The 24789-nt window shown below is 41.6% G+C and overlaps 1 protein-coding gene across 6 annotated transcripts in view; it reads right to left on the bottom strand.

Moving 5' to 3' along the window:
* Positions 1 to 24789, bottom strand: part of GPBP1 (GC-rich promoter binding protein 1) — a 46183-nt gene that overhangs the window by 6255 nt on the left and 15139 nt on the right. For 5 of the 6 annotated variants that reach the window (XM_074811981.1, XM_074811980.1, XM_074811982.1 and 2 more), the window contains 8 exons: positions 22056 to 22175; positions 9903 to 10026; positions 9192 to 9415; positions 8490 to 8556; positions 5973 to 6157; positions 4428 to 4568; positions 3810 to 3974; positions 674 to 874 (listed from right to left, as the gene is read on the bottom strand). In XM_074811981.1, coding sequence (XP_074668082.1) covers positions 674 to 874; positions 3810 to 3974; positions 4428 to 4568; positions 5973 to 6157; positions 8490 to 8556; positions 9192 to 9415; positions 9903 to 10026; positions 22056 to 22118 — 1170 coding nt within the window. In that variant the 5' untranslated portion in view covers positions 22119 to 22175. The remainder of the gene's footprint in view (positions 1 to 673; positions 875 to 3809; positions 3975 to 4427; positions 4569 to 5972; positions 6158 to 8489; positions 8557 to 9191; positions 9416 to 9902; positions 10027 to 22055; positions 22176 to 24789) is intronic. The other variant, XM_074811986.1, reaches the window with a different exon arrangement.

Here is a 24789-nt window from a genome sequence, read left to right as displayed (position 1 = left end):
GCTGTGTACAATGGGACAATGAAATGCATTTGACATATCACAAAGATATTATGGACTCCAGACAATTTCAGGAACAGAAACCTCCACCAAGTTCATATATTATTTTCAGAATTCTGAAGCTCAAGACTGTGTTTCTCAGTATCTTTTCAATCTTAGGTCAAAATCGTTGTGTATTTCTTAATTTCTTAAACACATGAACAACGTTACCCCTAACACGCATCTCAGGTGCTCAGCCACAGAATACTTAATGGAGAGATGCAGACCTTTCTTAACTCACACACAGAGGTAAGTTGTACAGTCACATTACAGCAAATTTTATTTTGCCTGAAATAGGAACAGGGTCAGAAAAGTCAATCTTTCTTTTATAAGCAATGCATACTGGCACCACTTCTATTTTCACATTTCTGAATACGAATAAACCACCCCCAAAACCACTCATTTATCTGGCTGATTTGTAATTTTTTTTTTTGTATTGTTAACACACTTTAAACCACTCATTTACAGAAAACAGGCTTGTAATCAATAATACAATACTTATCTTCACTTGGACTATGTATGGTAACTATGCTTATGGGTTGTTGGTGGCTGGTAGCACTGACACAAATGTCCTCTGGTGCCAGCCAAGCACTGCATAAGCCCATCCAGACTGAAAGAAACCCAACACATTACATACAGACAATATAGGCCTCCAAGTTCTCAACTGGCTGCTCGAGGCTTGGATGATCGCAGGCTTTGCTGGGTAAAAAACTGGCTGGATGGCCGGGCCCAAAGAGTTGTGGTGAACGGAGTTAAATCCAGTTGGCAGCCAGTCACGAGTGGTGTCCCCCAGGGCTTGGTTTTGGGGCCACTCCTGTTTAACATCTTTATTGATGACCTAGACAAGGGGATCGAGTGCACCCTCAGTAAGTTTGCAGATGACACCAAGTTGGGTGGGAGTGTTGGTCTGATCGAGGGTAGGGAGGCTCTGCAGAGAGACCTGGACAGGCTGGAGCGATGGGCTGAGGCCAACTGTAGGAGTTTCAATAAGGCCAAATGCCGGGTGCTGCACTTGGGCCACAACAACCCCCAGCAGCGCTACAGGCTTGGGGAGGAGTGGCTGGAGAGCTGCCAGTCAGAGAGGGACCTGGGGGTGTTGACTGACAGCCGGCTGAACAGGAGCCAGCAGTGTGCCCAGGTGGCCAGGAAGGCCAATGGCATCCTGGCTTGTATCAGCAATAGCGTGGCCAGCAGGGACAGGGAAGTGATCTTACCCCTGTACTTGGCACTGGGGAGGCCACACCTCGATTCCTGTGTTCAGTTTTGGGCCCCTCACTACAAAAAGGACATGGAATTACTCGAGCACGTCCAGAGAAGGGCAACGAAGCTGGTGAAGGGTCTGGAGCACAGGTCGTACGAGGAGCGGCTGAGGGAACTGGGGTTGTTTAGTCTGGAGAAGAGGAGGCTGAGGGGAGACCTCACTGCCCCCTAAAACTACCTGAAAGGAGGTTGCAGAGAGCTGGGGATGAGTCTCTTTAACCAAGTAATAAGTGATAGGACACATAGGAATGTGATAGCACACATAGGAATGGCCTCAAGTTGCGCCAGGGAAGGTTTAGACTAGATATTAGGAAGCATTTCTTTACAGAACGGGTAGTTAGGTGTTGGAATGGGCTGCCCAGGGAGGTTGTGGCACCCCAATCCCTGGAGGTGTTCAAGAGGCAGGCTGACATAGCGCTGAGGGACCTGGTGTAGTTGGGAACTGTCAGTGCTAGGTTAACGGTTGGACTAGATGATCTTCAAGGTCCCTTCCAACCTAGATGATTCTGTGATTCTGTGAATTAGGAAGTAAAAACAGGTTCCTTACGCATAAAATGACTATTGCTCTTATGACTAGACCAAGAATAGAGAACTTCTGGCTATCTAAACGCTGTAACTAGAAAATAAATTATTTGAGAAGCAGAGACAAGTTTTTCCATTATTTGTTTTGCAGGATAACTAACAGCCAAGGCATGAAACATTGCACTCCACAAGTCTGTGGGGCTGGATGAGATTCACCCAAGGCTGAGGGAGCTGGTGGAAGTGCTCACCAAGCCACTTTCCATCCTTTATCAGCAGTCCTGGCTAACTGGGGAGGTCCCAGTTGACTGGAGGTTAGCAAATGTGATGCCCATCTACAAGAAGGGGCGGAAGGAGGATCTGGGGAACTACAGACCTGTCAGTCTGACCTCGATGCTGGGGAAGGTTATGGAGCAGATCATCTTGAGTCCCATCATGTAGCGTATACAGGACAACAAGGTGATCAGGCCCAGCCAGCATGGGTTTATGAAAGGCAGGTCCTGCTTGAGCAATCTGATCTCCTCCTATGGCAAGGTGGCTCACTTCGTGTATGAGGGAAAGGCTGTTTACCTGGACTTTAGTAACACCATTTCGCACAGCGTTCTCCCAGAGAAACTGGCCGCTCAGGGCTTGGTTGAGCATACTCTTCACTGGGTAACAAACTGGCTGGATGGCCCAGTCCAGAGAGTGGTGGTGAATGGAGTTAAATCCAGCTGGCAGCCAGTCACAAGTTGTGTTCCCCAAGGCTCAGTATTGGGCCCAGTTCTGTTTAATATCTTCATCAATGATTTGGACTAGGGGATCAAGTGCAACTTCCATAAGGTTGCAAATGACACCAAGTTGGGCGGGAGTGTTGATCTGCTTGAGGGTAAAAAGGCTCTACAGAGGGATCTGGACAGGCTGGATTGATGGACTGAGGCCAACTGTACGAGGTCCAACAAGGCTGAGTGCCGGGTCCTGCACCTGGGTCACAACAATACCACGCAATGCTACAGGCTTGGGGAAGAGTGGCTGGAAAGCTGCCCGGTGGGGAAAAAGCTGGGGGTGTTTGTCGACAGCCAGCTAAATATGAGCCAGCAGTGTGCCCAGGTGGCCAAGGAGGCCAACAGCATCCTGGCTTGTATTAGAAACAGTGTGGCCAGCAGCACTAGGGAAGCGATCATCCCCCTGTACTTGGCACTGGTGAGACTGCACCTCAAATACCATGTTTGGTTTTGGGCCCCTCACTAAAGGAAAGACATTGAGGGGCTCGAGTGAGTCCCAAGAAAGGCAACAAAGCTGGTGAAGGGTCTAGAGCACAAGTCTTATGAGGTGTGGCTGAGGGAACTGGGGTTGTTTAGCCTGGAGAAAAGGAGGCTGAGGGGAGACCTTAATTGCTGTCTACAACTACCTGAAAGGAGGTTGAGGTGGGTGGGTGTTAGTCTCCTCCCAAGTAACAAGCAATAGGACAAGAGGAAATGGTCTCAAGTTGAGCCAGGTGAGGCTTAAACTGGATATTAGTAAAAATTTCTTCACTGAAAGTGTTATCAAGCATTGGAACAGGCTGCCCAGGGAAGTGGTTGAGTCACCATCCCTGGAGGCATTGAAAACACGTGTAGATGTGGCACTGAAGTATATTGTTTAGTGGTGGATTTGGCAGTGCCAGGTTAGCAGTTGGACTCAACCTTAATAATCTTTTCCAACTTAAACGATTCTATGATTAGGTTAGTCTACTAAGCTTAATTTATTCTTTTTATTGTTGCTAAAGACACAGATGTACCTGAGTTATTAACATGTATGACAGATACTGCAGGGAAAAAAAACCTACTAAGACACACTGAGGAAAGAGTAGTACTCGGAACAACTTTTTAAAATTCACCAAAATGCAATCCCTTTCCTTCATTTCAAGACCTGAGATCATGACTTAACAGCTGTTTACAGCAAAATAAAAAGTAGTTCACAGTCCATCTCAAAACTACTACTGCTGGATCTACAATAGATATGAACAAAACTACCTTTGCCTGCCCAGCGTGATTCTCATCTTCATGTTCCTCTTCCACTTTATCTTGTTTCAATGCTTTCAGAAATTCACTCTTCTTATCAGTCCGCATTCTTGTCAATTTTGTTAAACGAGGCTGACCAACTTTGTCAACAGGGGATGAAGAACTTGACCGATTACACTAATGTAGGGAATCAGAAAAAGAAAGAATATTAGAAAACTTTGAATGAAAGACAAAAAGACTCCCTGGCACCTTAGTTTCAGGTTTCATGTATATACACAATCAAAGCAGAGGGAAGATATTTGTATTTCAGTATATATAGTTCTTACATGTAAACTCAGAGACACAGGTTTATGAAGGACTGCTAACAGTGTACCTTCTGAAGTGCACCATACTATTAGCAGTTTTGACGTTTAAACCTATCAGGTTATACTTCCTAATGCACCATTTTTATTTCAAATCAAACATACAAAGCAAACTGTGCAGTACTTAAAAGCCAGTGATGTGCCTTCCATATTTCTCATACATTAACTTCCAAAAGAACTTAATACAAACCTGCATAAAACTACTGATCCCCTTATCTAACCAAATTAAACATTTTATAGATTTGATAAAACTTATCTGTCATCCTACCTCTTTCACTGAATTTTGTGATACAGTAAATGCCTTGGCAGTTGATCTGAAAGGACTGAAATTGCAAACACCATATGCAGATTCATGAGGAAATGGATTCCCAAGTTTATTTTCCTTTGCTTGACTTTTCCACTGTGTAGGCTAAATAAAAAATTAAACAGAAATTTAAAGAGTCAATAACTACAATATGATTATTTTCAGGAATCTTCAGAAAAATTATTAAGCAAAAGCAAATCATTACCACAACCATACTTTAGTGCAAACACCTGTTTTCTTGTGGAAAAGAGACCATTTATGAGCAATTCATCTGCTCAAATACTGGTTATAATTTTTATATAAAGACTCAAATTTCAAAACAATTAAGACTATCATATTTGAGGTATTAAGAATCAAAATATGTCTTAAAGAGCTGAAAGTATTGTTTTTAATGTAGAATGTTAGAGTTAGGAACTACTCCATTACATGCTCTCAGGAGCAGAAGAATTCCTGAAACAAAAATAAAGAGAAGAACACAGAAAGTTTCATTTGGAAAGGGACCAGAATGACACTAACAGGTTGCAACATCATCTCTATCAATAATTGGGATAAATTTTGAAGGTATTTTCATGCCAACTATCTCTCTCCACTAGTATCTATTTCTTTGTTAAAATCATGTATACAAAAGGCATTGCTATTCCGTAAGTTAAAAAGATCCTTTTCACTCTCACTTGGACAGTTTTTGCACTTCCCAAAAAAGGTAAATGAGAAACAAAGAGTGATCCAATTACAGTATAGTTGAAAAAGCAAAATGAGAAAAAGTTGTTTCCATTCACTTCTGGGTTGTGCTGCACTTAGCAAGAATTGAAAGCGTAATACTCTATTGTCGTGGTTTAGGCTCAGCTGGCAACTAAGCACCAGGCAGCTGCTCACCCACTCCTCCCCACTCAGAGGGATCAGGAGGAGAATCAGAAAAAAAACTCGTGGGTTAAGATAAGAACAGTTTAATAACTAAAATAAAATAGAGTAATAACAATAATAATAATAATTGTAATGAAAAGGGATATAACAAAAAGAGAGAGAGAAATAAAACTGAAGAAGAAAAATCCACAGAAGTTATGCACAACGCAACTGCTCACTACCCACTGACAAATACCCAGACAGTCCCTGAGTAGGAACCGCCTTTCCACCTAACTCCCCCGTTTCTATACTGAGCATGATGTTCTGTGGTATGGAACATCCGCTTGGTTAGTTCGGGCCAGCCGTCCTGCCCATGCACCCTCCTAACTTCTTGTGCACCTGCTTGCTGACTGAGCATGGCAAACTGAAACATCCCTAACTTAGGATAAGCATACTTAGTAACAACTAAAATATCAGTCAATTATCAGCATTATTCCCACACTAAATCCAAAACCTACTGTACCAGCTACCAAGAGAAAATTAACTGTTATCTCAGCCAAAACCAGGACATCTAGGAACAGTACTCTCAGGAGTGAAATAAGCACATTCAGAATAACAGCATGGTTTTTTTTCAGCATGTTGTTCATGCCACCAGTAGCCAAGACTCACCTTTGCGGGTGGAGTGACAGGCTTAGGGACTAATCCTTTATAAACACTTGTGCCAGTTCCATTCCTTACTGGCTGTGAATGAAGACTTCCTACTACTGGGAATCCAGATATCTGCAGTTCTTTTGTACTGCCCTTCTTAATGACCAGCATTCTCGGAGATCTAGATTTAGGATTCAAAGGGTACTCTGGGAAGAAAAAAAAGGAAGTGTATATATATATGTGTGCACGTGTATACAATCTTAAGTTTCTAGTTCAGAAGGTACTGGATAGCCACATGGGCCAGAGCAAACAGTCATAAATCAGGAACTTTGTCCAGTATTAGTTCCACAAATAACACACTGTACAAACCTGGAGAAACACAGGTTCTGTTCCATTCTCTACAACCACTATTTGTAAAATATTTCACTTGGCAATGCAGGAATTTTACTTTTGGAAAGTAAAGGTACTCTTCAAAGATGACAGCTACACAAATCTTTGCAAATCTAAAATCCAAATACTATTAGTTGTTGACAGTTACCTAATATTCAAAAGAGATTATGGCTTTCATATTTCCCCTTAAGGTTACTAAAAGAATAATTACTTATATATTTATTAACAGCTCAATTTAGAGGGAAATGCTCCACACCAAGGCTCTATAAACATAAGACAAGAGATGTGCACTACTCTAGACCATGGCAATGACCAGTTTGTCCATCTCTATGCCTCAGATGGGCACAACAGAACATCTGAAACTTACAACATTTCCATGTTCAAGAGTACTAAGAGACATAGTCAGCTGTCATAATAAGCAACTGACATTTAAGTTTTAAAGAACACCTATTAAAAACAGTTCTAAAATTTTCAAAAAAGTGAAAATACTTCAATTATTTTTTTGCACATGCATTCCAAAGTTGCATTAACAGCATTTTCCATGATTATCTCCTCTCCCTGCAAGCATTTCTTCTATTTCACACGTCACCATATTCTATATTTTAAAAAAAATGATCATAAAAGCAAAAGTGACTTTAGCTTTGTTTAGCAGGTAGCTGTCACAAAACATTTATAGTAACTGTACACTTAACTCTCATTAAACTCATTATGAAAAGACTTTTCATAATACTTACATGCACCCATCACGTATACACAAGGTAAAATGGAATCTAACAGAAGCATACTTTTTTAACAAGCATTAGAAGGGGATAGTAACATTCCTCCTGTCCTGAATACTGTTTCCTTTAAAAAGGAGTAACAACAGCCTTAATCCCAATTTTTCAATTACAAAACAAGGTTTGCAACACCAGAGCTGTAACAAGGTAAGATACCGAGCTGAAAGCTACAACAAGCCAATGCACTGTGGCTTACAGGTTGGACTAGATGATCTTTAAAGGTCCCTTCCAAACCAAACCATTCTATGATATTATGTAGCTAACAAAACTGTTCCTTCCTTTACTTGTGAAGAGTGATATCCAAAAAAACCTGGAAAGCTTGCCCTCCTTCAGATCAAACTGAGCCACATCATGCAGTTGTAAAACACTCAATTTGCTATGTAATTTTTCCCAACTTTGTTCGGAAAGAATTTATTGAAAGATAACTATTTCCTGACTTTTACATGAAAGCTGCTGAACACACAAAACCTGAAAGTAGTCCAATTGTTTAGGCTCCTGCAAAAGTTCTTAGCAATTAGATATTTATATTGAGGGCTTGGCCCGTATCTAGTGTTACCTAAGAGTGCAGAATATTCTAGTGAAGTATGAGAAAAATAATCAGCAAATTAAAGTACCATTTAAAATGAGCAACGTTTCAGATCTCAGTTTTATCAACAGATTAAGTAGTAGCTTTTATGTTTAATAAAAGTTGTTTCTTCATAAAGAGAAAGGTTTTTATTTTAAGTTTATTACTTTAAAACCTGTGTGGTATAAAGCTGCCACCTTCTTAAAGGTGAACAACTGACTACATAAAGCCCACAGAATTGCAGAGCGGTAGCCAATTTAATCAGGTAGAGTCCCAGACTACAGTTCAGTTCAAGGCCCACTCTCAGGATTGGATTTGTTACAAGCAGTTTGTAAACACAACCAACAGCTTAAGACACTTGCTTCCAGGAGGAAACCTTAAATCTTTGCAAGCTAACCTGCTCTTTCCAGCCCTCCTACGTTTCTCTCCGAACTCTTCCAACAGCTCTAATGGAGTCAGAAGCATTGTTTTACAAAGTCTTCAGCTAGCAATCACATCACTACTTTAGGTGATCCGCCTTCATTGCCTTTCCTCTTGAAAATAAAGGTGAAGATAAATTCTTGACATCTTTACAAAAAGTTGTTCTGGGAAAGAATCCTAGTTGTAGCTGCATCTACAGACCAACAGATTGATATTCAAATAGAAGTGTTACCTCTCTAATAATAATATTGAAATTTTCTCAATTTCAATCCATACCTTTAATCATTTAAATCTATACCTTTAATTTTAAAAAAATTCTATGTTTTATTTGAAACAACTTCAGATCTTTGTTACATTTTTACATTTAAAAACATCAAAAATACTCACCCCACACACCTGCAGCTAAAGATTTATTCTGGTTTGGTTCCCTCTCATATTCGGGGTTCAAAGATGGCTGAAAGAAAGTTTTATAATCATTAAACAAATAAGGCTTGAATTCTGGGACCCATGAAAAAACGAATCACAATAATATTGCAGTGTGACCTCTGCTGTCAAAGAGTTTTAAATGGAGACAGACTAGACACTTCCTCCTGCGACCCAAATAGGTCAATGCTCACTTGTTTCTCTTCTCCAACAAAACATCTCAGGCAATCAATACCATTACAAGATCTGTCTAGAGAAAGCAAAAAGCAGAGGGAAGCTCAGACTTCCTCTTACATCCTACAGTGCTAGGCTGAAGCATGGGATCTCAAAGGGCCACTGCCAGGAAGATCACTTTGTTAGTACTTCAGATTTCCAGTAAGGTAACTGTGTGGAAATTAATACATACACATACCACAGTGAACTGGAAGCCAATTGTAGTTTCCCTTAAATGCTTAAGTGACAATAATAAACATATAATGATAAAAATTGGATATAGAAGGAGAAACAATTAGTGGACAAATGACTAACACCCTTTTTACCTATGGGAAGAGTGGTCCCTTATGTATGATCTCAAGCTAGTGAAATCTCATAAAGTAGCTTGTGATGGACAAAACGGCACTTGCAGAAAAAACAAAACCTTGTTTATTATAATTACAATTAACTTACAAAATCCTCAGCTTCAAACTGTTTGGGTACTTCTTTGTCTTCCTTTTTCCCACTTTCATTATCAGGTACATTGTTTTCATGCAGTCCTTGGCCTTTTCCACAGTGGGAAGTGCTGGAACGAGCACGGGAACCTCCGCCATGGTATCCCCCACGATGGTTTATGTTTTCTGTACCATTTTTGCCTTGTGAACGCCAACCATTCTTCTCTTTTCTCCCAAAATGCCCTTAGATTTTTCAATTTTAAAGAAATGTAATCGCAGTTTTAAAAGAACATTCTACTTCTGCAAAATTGTTAGAGAAGTTAAGTCAGTAGCTCTATACTCTGGGATGTGACAGCATTGTAAACTTAAGTCTTAATTCACATAAGCAGTAGGGAACAACCTTACAACACAGTGCCAGAGAAAGAGGGTAATAGTCCAACATTCAGACAAGTCAATCTCCTTTTCTGGATGGTCATTTGTATGTTGTCGGCTAGAATATTAACTTGACACTCTTACTCTTCTTAAAAAGAAATACACCTAAAATCACACTACTTTAACCAACCCTTAGTCATCACATTCTCTCCCAGAAGATATGTCTTTCCATTACCTCTATTTTACTACAGAATAAGAATTTAGCATAGGAGAGATATTATCATTGGACTTTTTTTCTAGCTAGTACTACAAAGCAATGATATAAACATATTCAAAATGTTCCATGAAAGCTAAATACCTCCATTAGGCCGTCCAATGTTAGTATCAAACCCATCTGAAGAGTTGTGTCTTCTACGATTTGCTTCATAACGATTCTCTGTCCACGAAATATTTTCAGAATGTTTCTCAAAATTCAGTGATGACTGTAAAGGAGCACAAGTGGAGGCCTGAGATATCTGATTCATAACAAAACTGAATTATCAGAACTGTAACATGCAAATTACTCCTGGTTGTCACGCCCCACTCAGACAAGGGAGACAAGTGACTTAGATTCATAAATCCCCAATGGAGTGGACAACGGTGAGACAAGTTCAAAGTTTATTAACTTCCCACAATGTACTAACTGGATACACGATAATTGGATAAGTATATAACGAGTTGTGGCAAGCAACACAGCATGTCTTGCATTACTTGACGGTAGTGAAGAAAAAGGGGAAAAAGGAAAGGAGGGAGATAGAGAGAATAGAGAAATAGAGATCACCGGTCTGGGTTCCTGCATTGATCCCACCAGCGAGGGTTCAAGGAGGCAGCCGTCTTCTTTGTTTCACTTCACTCTTCGACCCACCCCCCCCCCGTCCCCCCTCAATTTGTACACACTTTCCTTGGGTCCGTCCCCTAGGTTGACCCATGTATCTATGTATCCCATGTATGGGGAGGGGTAAGGTGCTTCACAGAATCACAGAATCATCTAGGTTGGAAAAGACCTTGAAGATCACCTAGTCCAACTGTAAACCTAACACTGACTGTTCTCTGCTACACCATATCCCTAAGTACTAAGTCAACCCTACCCTTAAACACCTCCAGGGATGGGGACTCCACCACCTCCCTGGGCAGCCCATTCCAACGCCTAACAACCCATTCTGTAAAGAAATGCTTCCTAATATCCAGTCTAAACCTTCCCTGGCACAACTTGAGGCCATTACCTCTTGTCCTATTGCTTGCTACTTCATTAAAGAGACTCATCCCCAGCTCCCTGCAACCTCCTTTCAGGTAGCTGTAGAGGGCAATGATGTCTCCCCTCAGCCTCCTCTTCTCTAGACTAAACAACTCCAGCTCCCTCAGCCGCTCCTCATAAGGTGATGTAATTAGCATGATCTTGTTAATCTTCATTACCATATTCAGGGGTATTAACTTTAATATGCATTTTGTGGATAATGAAGCAAAGGTCATTCACCAGACAGATGGCCCTTGAAATATGACCAGGTGCACCAGAGCAGAACTGTCCTGTCTCCACAGGGCTCCCCTCTCCAGCTGCACCCTGTGCTATTTGGGCAGCCTTATCAGCTTCGACCTCCACACTATCCACCCTGTGACTATAGTTTCATTACTTTCAAGTGTTTCAGACATTCCTTAGCTCAGAGAGCCTCTACTCCCCCTGCTATCCCTCATCTCTTTCTCAGGCTGTTTTTCTCAAGTCTTTGTTTCTCATAGGCCTGTTTCTTTCAGGAGCTGTTTTTACAGGTTGTCTCTCACAATGGTATACACAATTCATTTTTAAAAGGACTTTCAATGGCAGACAGTGTAGCAGTCCTCAAGTATGCATATGTTCAGAGTTGGATTTCAGCCAGGATAGACTTAACTTTCCTTGAGCTGGGAAGGGGGCACAGCTGGAGTGCTGGGTCTGGATTGGCCTCTAGAGCATTCCATATCATGTGACATCATGCTTGGTATATAAAGGAGGCAGGTTCTCTCTCGCACTTCCTTCCGTCAGCATCGCTGCCGGGGGGCACAGGCTGGGTGTTGGTCAGCAGGTGGTGAGCAAGCACATTGTGCGTTACCTGTTTGGGCTTTCCGTTACTGTTTTGTTACATTACAATCACTAAACTGTTTTTTATTTCAACCTTGTCACCAGCCAAGTTCAAACCATGACAGTTCTTTTGGCATCCAACATGGGGCATGAGGGTTGAGATAATGACAGATTGGGTCATAATGTCAATCGCTTGGCTGCTTAAGATTTTATCTCCTCATTTGCTGTACGTTGTCCCCATGCTGCTGCTCACCACCCATAAGGGTTGGATTAAGATTTTGTTTTTGCTGTACTATGTAATGCTGACTTATGGCACAATGAAGTCAGTGGTCCTGGGGCTATTTACAATGTGTTTGAGATCTTTGGGAATTTTGAATATCCTTAGAATGTTGACACTAAAATAGTCGTCTTACTGCTGGGAGCCAGTGTGTTCCTGCATGTGATTCAGGCTTTGTTCAGGGTTAAGCAACTATTTAAGAGTATCACCCAGAGATTTACCCCAAGGCTGGAGAATTATGAATGGCTGGGGGTGTGGGATAGCATGGGCAAGTACCTAGAACAGTGGGCACCTCCAGTGTATTGGAACTTCACTCTCAAATGGGTGCAGAATCCTATAGAACTAGTAAAATATTTGAAAGAAGTATGTTGTCACACGGGTAATTCCAGAAAGGCACAGCTCACTGCAACATGCTGGGGCCTGGCCCATGTCTACCAAGTCCTGTTAAACACTATTCAGTACCCTCAAAGGGAAGAGAAGGGCTCTGGATCCGGTAACAAAATGACAGACCTTGCAGCCACTCTGCAAAGTTCACAACAGAAACTCCAGCCACTACAACGCCCGCAACAAGTGCTGAAGCCACTCTGACTCTGGCAACAGGGATTGCAGCTAATCCAACCCCGATGACAGGCACTGCAGCTGAACACAGAGAACCAACCCGTGACAGTTGCTCCTGTACATAAGAAGAAATATGCAAGAAAATTCCCTCACAGTGTGAAGGATGACAACGAACCAAGGCCATCATGGAACAGGAGGAGGAGGCAGAATCAGTGGTAACCACCTGATCCTCATCCCTGAGTGAGCTTCAATACATGCAAAAGGATATCAGCTGCCATCCAGGTAAGCACCTCATTACCTGGCTGCTCTGATACTAGGATAGCAAGGCCAGTAGTGTGGAATTAGAGGGTAGGGAAGCCAGGCAGCTACAATCCCTGTCTAGGGAAGGGGGCATCAACAAAGCAATTGGAAAAAGGACACAAAATCTCAGTCTCTGGAGGTGACTCCTCTCAAGCATGTGGGAGAGGTATCCCTTCAAGAAAGATGTTATATGTCATCCAAGTAAGTGGACCACTATGGAGAGAGGTATCCAATACTTGAGGGAGCTAGCCGTGGACTATGACCCAGATGATGTGTGGCTACCCACAGATCCAGATGAAGTCCAATGCACCCGGCCCATATGGCAAAAGTTTGTACAGAGCACACCATTATCATATGCCAATGCATTAACAGTAATGGACTGGAGAGATGAAGAGGGACCAACAGTGGATGAACTGGCTCGCTGACTACGACACATGAAGAAAGTCTCTCTTCCTCCCTCTTCACAGCTGCGAAGGAACTATCTCAAGAATTCCAGCAATTTAAAGAGGAGATGTCCTACTCCCCACCTGCACAGACTAGGATCTCAGCTATGAGAAGCATTTCCCTACTCAAGAGAACCAGTATACACCACAGGGGAACCTGTGGTATTGCCTGCGTGACCATGAAGAAGACATGAAGAAACGGGATGGAAAACCTACCGACCTCCTAGAAAAGTGGGTGAGTTGGAAGAAAGAACAAGTACAAAACAGGGTTCTTTCGGGAAAAATGTTGCTCCAGTTTCCAGTAATCAGGTGCCCAATCAGAGCAGAAATGTCATCTTTGCTCATGATCCTGTGAGAAGAACTTCTGACTTGTATTCACAACAAGTGAGTGATTAAGATGAGACTGAAACCCGTGCACACCACATTAACCCATTTGCCATTAGCAGGTATTATGACCAACATTAGACGGGTCCTGTCTCCAGCCAGGCAGAGGACAGGGACAACCGAGTTTACTGGACGGTGTGGATTCGATGGCCTGGTACATCTGACCCTCAGCAGTATAAGGCTCTAGTGGACACTGGTGCTCAATGCACCCTAATGCCATCAAATTTTAAAGGAGCAGAACCCATTTGTATTTCAGGAGTGACAGGGGGGTCTCAACAGTTGACTGTATTGGAGGCCGAGGTGAGCCTAAGTGGAAAAGAGTGGGAAAAACACCCCATTGTGACTGGCCCAGAAGCTGCATGTATTCTTGGTATAGATTATCTCAGGAGAGGGTATTTTAAGGACCCAAAGGGGTATCGGTGGGCTTTTGGTATAGCTGCCTTGGAAACAGAAGGAATTAAACAGCTGTCTGTGTTACCTGGTCTCTCAGAAGATCCTTCTGTTGTGGGATTGTTGAGGGTCGAAGAACAATGGGTGCCAATTGCCACTACAACAGTGCACTGACGGCAGTATCACATCAATCGAGACTCTGTAATCCTGATCCATAAACTGATTTGTCAACCAGAGAGCCAAGGAGTCATCAGCAACACTTGCTCACCCTTTAACAGCCCCATATGGCCAGTATGAAAGCCTAATGGAGAGTGAAGACTGACAGTAGACTATCGTGGCCTGAATGAAGTCATGCCACCGCTGAGCGCTGCCGTGCAGGCATGCTAGAACTTCAGTATGAACTAGAGTCAAAGGCAGCCAAGTGGTACGCCTCAATTGATATTGCTAACAGCATTCCTCTCCATCCCTCTGGCAGTAGAGTGCAGTCCACAGTTTGCTTTCACCTGGAGGAGTGTCCAATACACCTGGAATCGACTGTCCCAGGGGTGGAAACACAGCCCCACCATTTGTCATGGACTGATCCAGACTGCACTGGAACAGGGTGAAGCCCCAGAACACTTACAGTACATTGATGACATCATCATATGGGGTAATACAGCAGAAGAAGGTTTTGCGAAAGGGGAGAAAATAATCCAAATCCTTCTGAGAGCCAGTTTTGCCATAAAGCAGGGTAACGTCAAGGGACCTGCACAGGAGATTCAGTTTTTAGGAATAAAATGGCAAGATGGACATCGTTAGATCCTGATGGAGGCAATTAATAAAATTACAGCTATGTCCCCACCAACTAGCAAAAAGGAAACGCAAGCTTTCTTAGGTGTTCTGGGTTTCTGGAGACTGCACATTCCAAATTGCAGTCAGATTGTCAGCCGTCTATCAACTGACCCAGAAAAAGAATTAATTTTATATGGGATCCGGAGCAACAACAAGCTTCTGAACAAATTAAACAAGAAATAGTTCATGCAGTGGCCCTCGGGCCGGTTCTGACAGGACAAGACGTTAAAAATGTGCTCTACACCGAAGCCAGGGAAAAAGGCCCTACCTGTAGTCTCTGGCAGAGAGCACCAGGGGAGACTCGGGGTCGACCCCTGGGGTTTTGGAGTCGGGGATACAGAGGATCAGAGGACCGCTATAGTTCAACTGAAAAAGGGATATTGGCAGCATATGAAGGGGTCTGAGCTGCTTCAGAGGTGATTGGGACTGAAGCACAGCTCCTCCTGGCTCCCCGACTGCCAGGGCTGGGCTGGATGTTCAAAGGGAGTGTCCCCTCTACACACCATGCAACTGATGCCATGTGGAGTAGATGGGCTGCATTAATCACACAACGGGCTCAAATAGGGAGCCCCAGCCATACGGGAATACTGAAAGTGATTACAAATTGGCCAGAAGGCAAAGATTTTGGAATAGCACCAGAGGAAGAGGTAACGTGTGCTGAAGAGGCCCCACCATATAATAAACTACTGGATAATGAGAAGCGGTATGCCCTGTTTACCGACGGGTCCTGTCGCATTGTGGGGAAACACCGAAGGTGGAAGGCAGCTGTGTGGAGCCCCACACGACGGGTCGCTGAAGATGTCAAAGGAGAGGGTCAATCAGTTCGCAGAGGTGAAAGCCATCCAGCTGGCCTTGAATATCGCTGAACGAGAAAAGTGGCCAGTGCTCTACCTCTATACTGACTCATGGATGGTGGCAAATGTGCTGTGGGGGTGGTTACAGCAGTGGAAACAGAGCAACTGGCAGCGTAGAGGCAAATCCATCTGGGCTGCTGAATTATGGCAAGATATTGCTGCTCGGGTAGAAAATCTGGTTGTGAAAGTACACCATGTACATGCTCATGTACCCAAGAGCCGGGCCACTGAAGAACATCAGAACAACCAACAGGCAGACCAAGCTGCTAAAATTAACGTGGCTCAAGTGGATCTGGACTGGCAACATAAGGGTGAAAAATCTATGGCTCGCTGGGCCCATGACTCCTCAGGCCATCACGGAAGAGATGAAACGTATAGATGGGCTCGTGACCAAGAGGTGGACTTAACCATGGATGCTATTGCACAGGTAATCCATGAATGTGAGACATGTGCTGCAATCAAGCAAGCCAAACGGTTAAAGGCCATTTGATATGGAGAATGATGGTTAAAATATAAATATGGGGAGGCCTGGAAGATTGGTTATATCACACTCCCACAAACTTGGCACAGCAAACGCTATGTGCTTACAATGGTGGAAGCAGCCACTGAATGGTTGGAAACTTATGCCATGTCCCATGCCACTGCCCAGAAGAAGCAAGTCTTGTGGCAGCATGGCACCCCAGAAAGAATTGAGTCAGATAATGGGACGCATTTCCAAAATAATAGACACTTGGGCCAGAGAACATGGAATTGAGTGGATATATCACATCCTCTAACATGCACCAGCCTCTGGGAAAATTGAGCGATAGCAATGGATTGCTAAAAACTACACTGAGAGCAATGGGTGGTGGAACTTTCAAACACTGGGACGTGCATTTAGCAAAAGCCACCTGGTTAGTCAATACCAGAGGATCTGCCAAGCAAGCTGGTCCTGCTCAATCAAACCTCCTACATACTGTAGATGGGGATAAAGCCCCCGCAGCGCGCATTAAAAATATGCTGGGGAAGACCATCTGGGTTACTCTTGTATCGGGTAATGGTAAACCAATATGTGGGATTACTTTTGCCCAAGGACCTGGGTGCACTTGGTGGGTAATGCAGAACAGAGAAGTCCAATGTGTGCCTCAAGGGGATTTGATTTTAGGTGAAAAAAAACCAATGAATCGAACAACTGTCAAATAACCCTGTTATTGCAATTGGTGCCCCGCAACATCTTCCTGCCACATTCAAGGCCACCTGCTTCACTGACTGAGTCAACTCCACCTCATCCCTCCAGCCTTAAAAGACTGTCATGACAGATGGAACCCAAAGTTATGGACTAAATGAACTCAGTAGACATTTTGGAAGAATGGCCCATAGACTAAGGGAATAATATCTGTGAGACTAGGGAATGGGGTGGTGATTCCTTAAGAATGTATTGGGAATCTGAGCGAAACATAAATGGTATTGAATAAGGGGTGGAGACTGTCCTGGTTTCAGCAGGGATAGAGTTAATTTTCTAGAGCTGGGAGAGAGCATAGCCGGAGTACCTGACCTGGATTTCGGCCAGGATAGAGTTAACTTTCCTTGAGCTGGGAGGGAGCACAGCTGGAGTGCCAGGCCCAGACTGGCCACTGGAGCATTCCATATCATGTAACATCATGCCCAGTACATAAAGGAGGTGGGTTCTCTCGCTTCAGGTCAGTGCAATGGGATGTTCGCAGCGGAATCTCCCTTCTGTCAGGATCATTCCTGGGGGCACAGGCTGGGTGTCAGTCCGTGGGTGGTGAGCAAGCGCACTGTGCATTACCTGTTTGGGCTCTCCATTATTGTTCTGTTACATTACAATCACTAAACTGTTTTTTATTTCAACCTACAAGGTATTTTTCCTTTTTATCCCTCCCCTGTTTTCCTGGGTGAGGGGAAAGGGTGAGCAAGTGGCTGTGTGGTGGTTGGCTGCCAGCTGAGTTCAAACCACGACATTTGTGTTGGCAGCAGAACAGAGTACAAATGACATGTTGCAGCAGAGGAAAAATAAAGACAGTAAGAAAGGACAGAGGATCACAGTTTGGAAGGCAGAAGTAAAGTCTGGGATCTTAACTTGGGTGGTCAGAGACTACTCATACGCATTCCATAGAAAGCAAGAAGTAACTTCCAGAGGCAGCTATACCCAAAAAAGGCCCAATTTATTAGTCTTGCCAGTGTAACTTAATAAGGCAAATACAACTAGTTAAGAAATACAAATAAAACCTAGACTCAAAATTATAGAGATTCACAAATGTACTTCAAATTATCAGCTTATAAATAGGCATTGTAGAAATTTGAAAGAAATAAATCTTTAATATATCAGTAGGAAGTACTTTATAAACTAAAACTTCATGTTGAGAATAGCACTCTGAAATCAAAATACATCCTGACTAGAACTCATACCTAAGGGGATTAAACTAAAAAAGATCATGTCTTCCCTATTAGTTCTATCTGGCTTTACTATTTTAACACTATAACATTTCTTTCACCATTACATCTTAAAAATTAAAGAATAAATTTTCATTCTGCAAAAGTAGTGCTTAGTCTTACTGTTGTTCACACCACACATCTCCCAGTGAACAGCAAAGGGCTGTGTTACCCATCACCTCCTGGCCACACAGACAGCCTTTGATGCGGATGAAGCAAAGCCCCCTTCCTTCCCAGTAGACTTACTGTACACATATATGTCCATTGTATTGCACATGTACAAGAGAACCAACATGTCCCAGAGCCGTAAGAGCTACAAATGCATAAATGCACAGCTGCATGAAAATGTACTGTGTCAGCAAACTAAGCTTAATGATTCCAGGGAGTATGAACTTTATTGCACCCGAAGTATCAACTTTGCTGACTGAAGCTCACTCCCTCTCCAGACTGAGTAACATTCAGGGAAAAAGAAATACAGCAGTAACAGTGTATGTCTGAAAATTAAAACCCCAAGTTTATTTTGACTGTTATTATCCACTAACATCTAATCATACTATATTAATATTAAAAATAGTCCACTGATCAAAGTGAGTAGGAAAAAAAAAAGGAAACCATAGTAATAGGTTTAACTCCTCTGGAAAATGTTAAAACATTGAAGAAAATAATTTCCTTCTCACCTCCCTTGCCCCCACATGAGACCATCACACCAAGAAAAATGATACTCAAGTTCTACTGACAATGCCCCAGCAGAGCTCAAGGTGCTGTTCAAAATTCACTGCTTAAAATTCGAACTCAAGTAAGCAACAGACATGTTTAAGATACAAAGTACGTATTTCCAAACCATACAGAAGTCAAATGAAAAGGGACTGCCCTCTCAATTTGAGACCTGAGAAGTGAATTACTTTGACAAACTTGTAGTGAGAAAAAACAGAAAACCACAAGAAAATATCAGAAGATCTAAGTAGTTCAAAAACTATCATAATGAATCTCAATATTTAAGTAAAAAATAAATCCTTAAACAAATTTTGAATAAGCTGCCAAAAATTTCAGAAAGCTCCAGATGTGTTGATCATCAATGAAATTTTAGAACCTAGATTCATGTGATCATTTACATATGAAAATCTTCTAATATTGCCTTTGTAATTTTTCTTTTTTTTTCTATGAACGTTGAAGAACAATCACATTTTCACAAAGTATAACTGACAGCATTTTATATATGTGTTTCAGTTGCACATCATGTAATGAATCTAAAGTCTCCAAATTGTGTGCAAGGATTCATGCAGTTTGCATTTTCCCCACATGATGGCGGTATCAGTCTAGCAAGCCTCTTCTGGCAGAAACAACAGTAAACTTTGTAATCAACAGGAAATCAACTGGCAATTTCTGGAAATTGAGAAATTATCTGTCGAGGTTCAGCCAGCCAAGAAAGCAAGCAACACAGATTTTTCGAAGTATGAGAAGTAATCTTACTGGTTAACATGAAGTCAAAGTAAGCTTGTAAAAACAGAGTACACCAGTCTGCCTGCAATCTTCTCATACAGGTTTTACAGCAACCCTTTCTGAAAAGTTTTGTCCATATCCCAAAATGGCTTCACTATTCACAACACCTTCCTATTTCCATTTGCCCAACTGCAATAGTGCACTGATGCAAATATAGTAGTTCCAGACCCGAACAAAAGCTACTGAGCAATGGATACCCAGCTATTTAGGTGGAGTTTGCTATATAAGTGACAGGGATATGATATAAAAGCTTATCCTTAAAAGGAAATCATCAGCAATAGGCAAGACGGGTTTCAGTTAAACTAATCTGTATCAGTCACATTAAGAAAGCTCATTCACAGTCCCAGCATCAGGTTTTTCAAATGCCATCTACCTATGTAAAGAAAAGCCTCGTCTATCCAGGATTGAGGGGGGAAACCAAGCTCCTAAAGATGCAATTCCTAGAACTGCGTCTTTAGGGAAATAAAAATTGACCAGAGTTCAGTTTCTCTTTCTCAAGTCTAAATGATGTTGATGCCATAGCCTCACCCTAGCTCCATTCTGCATGAAACACGAGACACCTTGCCCTCCTCTCCCCATCCTTCCTCTTCATCTCTATCCCTCTTACCTGTTTTTCTCTTCAGCTGCTTTGTTGATATAGGGGAAACAGAAATAAAAACCTATTCTAGAAAGTGGAGAGGACAGGAGGCCACATTTGAGACCTGTCTTGCAAAGGAATGACAGGCCAAGCCTTATTCTGTAAACCAAGAAAAGCTACACATCAGGTACAACCAAAAAGACTTTACAAGTGTTTAATATCCAAATGTGCTGTATATCACAGAACGCTGATCACTGAGGGAGGAGGTAACACAAATAAGCTGCATTTCAAACAATGAAGCACAAAGTATAACGGAGGAAGCATGCAACTACAGAGTTTTTGGAAGAGATGAAAGAAAGTCTATCTAAACGCCTTGAGGCAAAGATTCACAGAAGAGAAGAGGATCCACAACACATGCTTGCAATGAAGTTTCCCACAATTCTGAGGTCACAAATACAACCCATACCTCATATATTCGAGTGGTACTGGAGTAGTTCTAAAACTTTTATTCTGCTATATTGACACTTCAAGCATGCAGGTAAAGCTCTTCCAGCAGATTCCTGAAATACGTGGTGAAGACTGCTTTCTAACTGTGACACCAATTAAACTAAGCTCTGATTACTCTTCCAATTGAAAATGTATTAAATTGGAAAAAGCAGATCAAAAGAATTAAATACATCAGAAATCAAGTACAATGAAAACAAACAGATCACAGGAGCCATCCTGGAACAGATAGGCTTAAAGTTCCCAGAACAGCAACTGAGCATTGCTGATAGACTATACTAAACAAAGAAGCTAGCTAGGTCAGTGTAGAACATAGACGAATAGAGCAATGTGAATAAGGCCGTTCGATGACCTGACTAAAATAATGCATGTATGTGTTTATGTGTAGACACATGTAAGCAAAGCAATGGGAACACCACTAATACTGATGGCTAACTGCATTTAAACAATACCTCAAGCTTATTTCCGTAAGTTTATGAAGGCTAAACATTTTTCATGCACATGAAAGACAACAAGAAACTTACATAAATACATTAAAGTATGGTAATGCCACTCTCATAGCTGCAGATATGGATATTGCATTCAAAAGATTATAATGAAGAAGACAGGTCTACAAATAGGGAAATTTAGGACAGGAGTTTGAATATCCAGTGCTGCCTCTGCTTCTGCATTCACACAAATTAAGAAAGAGTGGAAGGATAGGCCAGAAAAAAAAGAGACATTCATGATATAGATATACTCCTGACTTCCTGGAATATTTACAAATCCTAACAAGTCAGAGATTTCTAGTTCCTGTTTCCAAGCCAACTGACCCATTGTATAAAGTAATGGTAATCAAGATGAAACAACCACAGTAAAGATGCACAACTATTTGAAAGCACCACATTTCAACAGTAGTAACAGGCATCCCACCAGCAACTGAAAAGCCATTTCAGAAGGTCTATTTCAAAAGCATTTTTTTTTTAATCACTTGGATGACAGAATAACACTTCTGTAAAATTTATAGGGCACAGAGCAAAATCAGAAGCAAGAACATCAAGCACATGCCTCCATCATGGTACTTCTAGCACAAAATACAATAATTCATTTTAAGCTCCTGATGACGGCAATCTTAATCCAACAACAGCTCTGATAATGTGGCCAGGCACATGTTTCTTTCCATGAACTCAGCTGCTCAAGCGAAAAACTCTACTGGAGGTATAAGCTTAACAGCCACAGTACAACTACTTAAATCACAACAAGAAGACTTGCTAGATATCATCTGTTATCACCCTATTCATAAAGGGATTGGCATTTTTACTTTGATTGAGGTTATGACATTTAAACTTCCCTAATAACGAGAATGCCTGTTCAAAAGAAGAACAAAGAACATACCTTTGTTGATGATGGTGGAGTAGGAAAATTAAGCCAGGCTGGAGCAAAGTCATGCTGCGCCATTTAGGTCCAGTCTCCCCAAATCAATGAAACAAGGCTTCAGCACCTCGTGGCAAGTTCCTGTAATTGGAAAAACAAGAAATGAGTACTTTTCAGGTGCTTATATTACAAGAGGATTATACTTGTGGTGTTTTGATGATAATTTCCCTTCTGTTTTCTGGTATTATTTTCTCACACAGATCTGGTTTAGAATCTAACTATCCTCATCTCGTTTATAGCATCACATTTGTGCTTTTACTACCAAACTGTCACACCAATCAACTATACCTCAGGTATCATGAATACACAACTGTAACATTCCTTGCTTTACTTCCTCATACATGGGATGAAGAGTCTTGTGTAAGGTCTGACCCAGAAAGCTGTGGCAAAATTAACTTGTTGAAAGACTTTCTGGTACTATCTAGAATGGATTTCAGGAGCTATTTCATTAGCCTCCTAGAAGAAGCAGATTTTTTTAAATTAGTCCCTAAAAGTCTCAGAGGCCATGTTAAGGTTCCTTATGAAAAAAACAGATGCTCAGGGCCACCATAAATCCCATATTATCTCTAGATTCAATGGAAACAGAGTCCACGTGTCCAGAAACAGCATCGAAATCCAGTAAAATTCTCCAGTTCAAAAACAGGCAAGAGAAGGTAATGGCTTAAGATTCAAACCCAAGAGTGCTTTTTCTACCCCATGCTCTCCCTACTGGTAGGAAAACATCTCTCAATAAACAAAAAAATGCAAGATAATGTGAACTATATTACCTGAAGCTGAACTATAGCACAGAAAGGAAAGAAATTGATGAAACACTACCTGACTATAAGGGTACCTGAATCAAGCTCTGCAGCCAGACACTACAAAATTGTCAATGATTCAAAAATATTTTAAGTATGATATACACACTATTAGAAAGCCAGCTAGTGAAAACATCATAAACACCCACATATATTTCATAGGGAGACCCAAATAAACGTGTATTCCACACCTCTGCACAAGAGAGTGCAGATCTGTCAGTCTGCAGAGCATAGATATAGTTCACTTTGATCTAAGGCTGCTGCAACATAAGCAAGAGCCACGGAATCTTAATTTGGTAACTGATAATTATTATTGTATTCTGGTCTGAACCAGGCTATTGCAGATTTTCAGTAACAGATGAGAATGTTCCAGCTTCTAAAAGGAAGTCTAACAGATCTGTAAGCCTTAAACTGCACTTAGTTGAGCTGCCAGTTCTTTTTTATGCCATGAGCTCACACTTAGGTTTTTAGGCACCTGCAATGCCAGAGTTAAACTGTAAGGTAAGATGCACAAAACCTACTATCATTAAATAGGGACAAGTTTAAAGATATATGTCACCAAAATAACTTCTTATAAATTACTCAGTTGAAATCATCCAACACTATTCTAAATTAACCTCAACAAAAATTCCAGAGAAATTTTCTAAAGAATCCAACTACGTCAGACTAGTGAAAAATAAATGAAGGAAGAGTCACAGAACCATCACAATAGTGGCTTCTCTTTCTAACAGGAACCTCTAAAAGTTCACTTTTACTGATGTCGTGGCTTAACCCCAGCCAGCAGCTAAGCACCATGCAGCCACTTGTTCACTCCTCCCCTCCCCCTGCAGTGGGATAGGGAGGGGAATCGGGGAAAAAAAAAGTAAAACTCATGGGTTGAGATAAGAATGATTTAATAACTAAAATAAAATATAATAACAACAATAACAAAATAATAATAGTAACAAAATGGAATATAATAAAAAGAAGAAAGAAATAAAACCCACAAAAAGACAAGTAATGCGCAATGCAATTGCTCACCACCCACTGACAGATACCCAAGCAGCAATCCACCCCGCAGCCAACTCCCCACAGTTTATATACTGCACATGACGTTCTATGGTATAGAATAAATATCCCTGTGGTCAGTTAGGGTCAGCTGTCCCGGCTGTGTCCCCTCCCAACCTCTTATGCAGCCCCAGCCTACACGTTGGTGGGGTGGTGTGAGAAGCAGAAAAGGCCTTGACTGTGTAAGCACTGCTCAGCAATAACAAAAATATCTCTGTATTAGCAACACTGTTCTCACACTAAATCCAAAACATAGCACTGTACCAGCTACTAGGAAGAAAATTAACTCTATCCCAGCCAAAACCATGACAACTGATTAATCATGTTCAGCAGTGGTACAGAAACGGCGTATGCTTACAGATGAACCAATACAAGAGATGCTAAGAAACAGTAAATTACATGTGAACAGACCACAGCAAGAATTTTTTTTTTTTCTCCTTCCCTCTAGATACAGTTCTCATGTCCAAGCGGAACAATCAAGAAACCTTTAAAAAGGATCAAGACAAGTATCAATGCTGGAAGATCAGCACAACAACAACAACAAACTCTTCAGACCAAGGCACACTCAGTCTGAAAAACAAAAGGAGATAATTAGGCTTGTACCAAAGAAGAACGTAACAAAGAATCCGAGAAATACTACCAAGTTATTGGTGAATCGGCTATTACATATGGGACAAAGGCACTAACAACACAATTTCTTAATAAATTCATCTTACTGTTTTTAGAAAACTAGTCAAGCTTCCTAACACTGCTATTTATCCAACTGCCATGAAAAGAGTTTATTCTTAACTCACTGACATCCCTACCTTTTAGCTTTTGCACATAAATCAAGGGCTTAGGTGAGATTTGGT

This window comes from Strix aluco, chromosome Z (assembly GCF_031877795.1).
Source record: "Strix aluco isolate bStrAlu1 chromosome Z, bStrAlu1.hap1, whole genome shotgun sequence".
Classification (NCBI taxonomy): Eukaryota; Metazoa; Chordata; class Aves; order Strigiformes; family Strigidae; genus Strix; species Strix aluco.
Note: the sequence above shows the minus strand (reverse complement) of the source record. Positions and strands in the feature narration are given on the sequence as shown.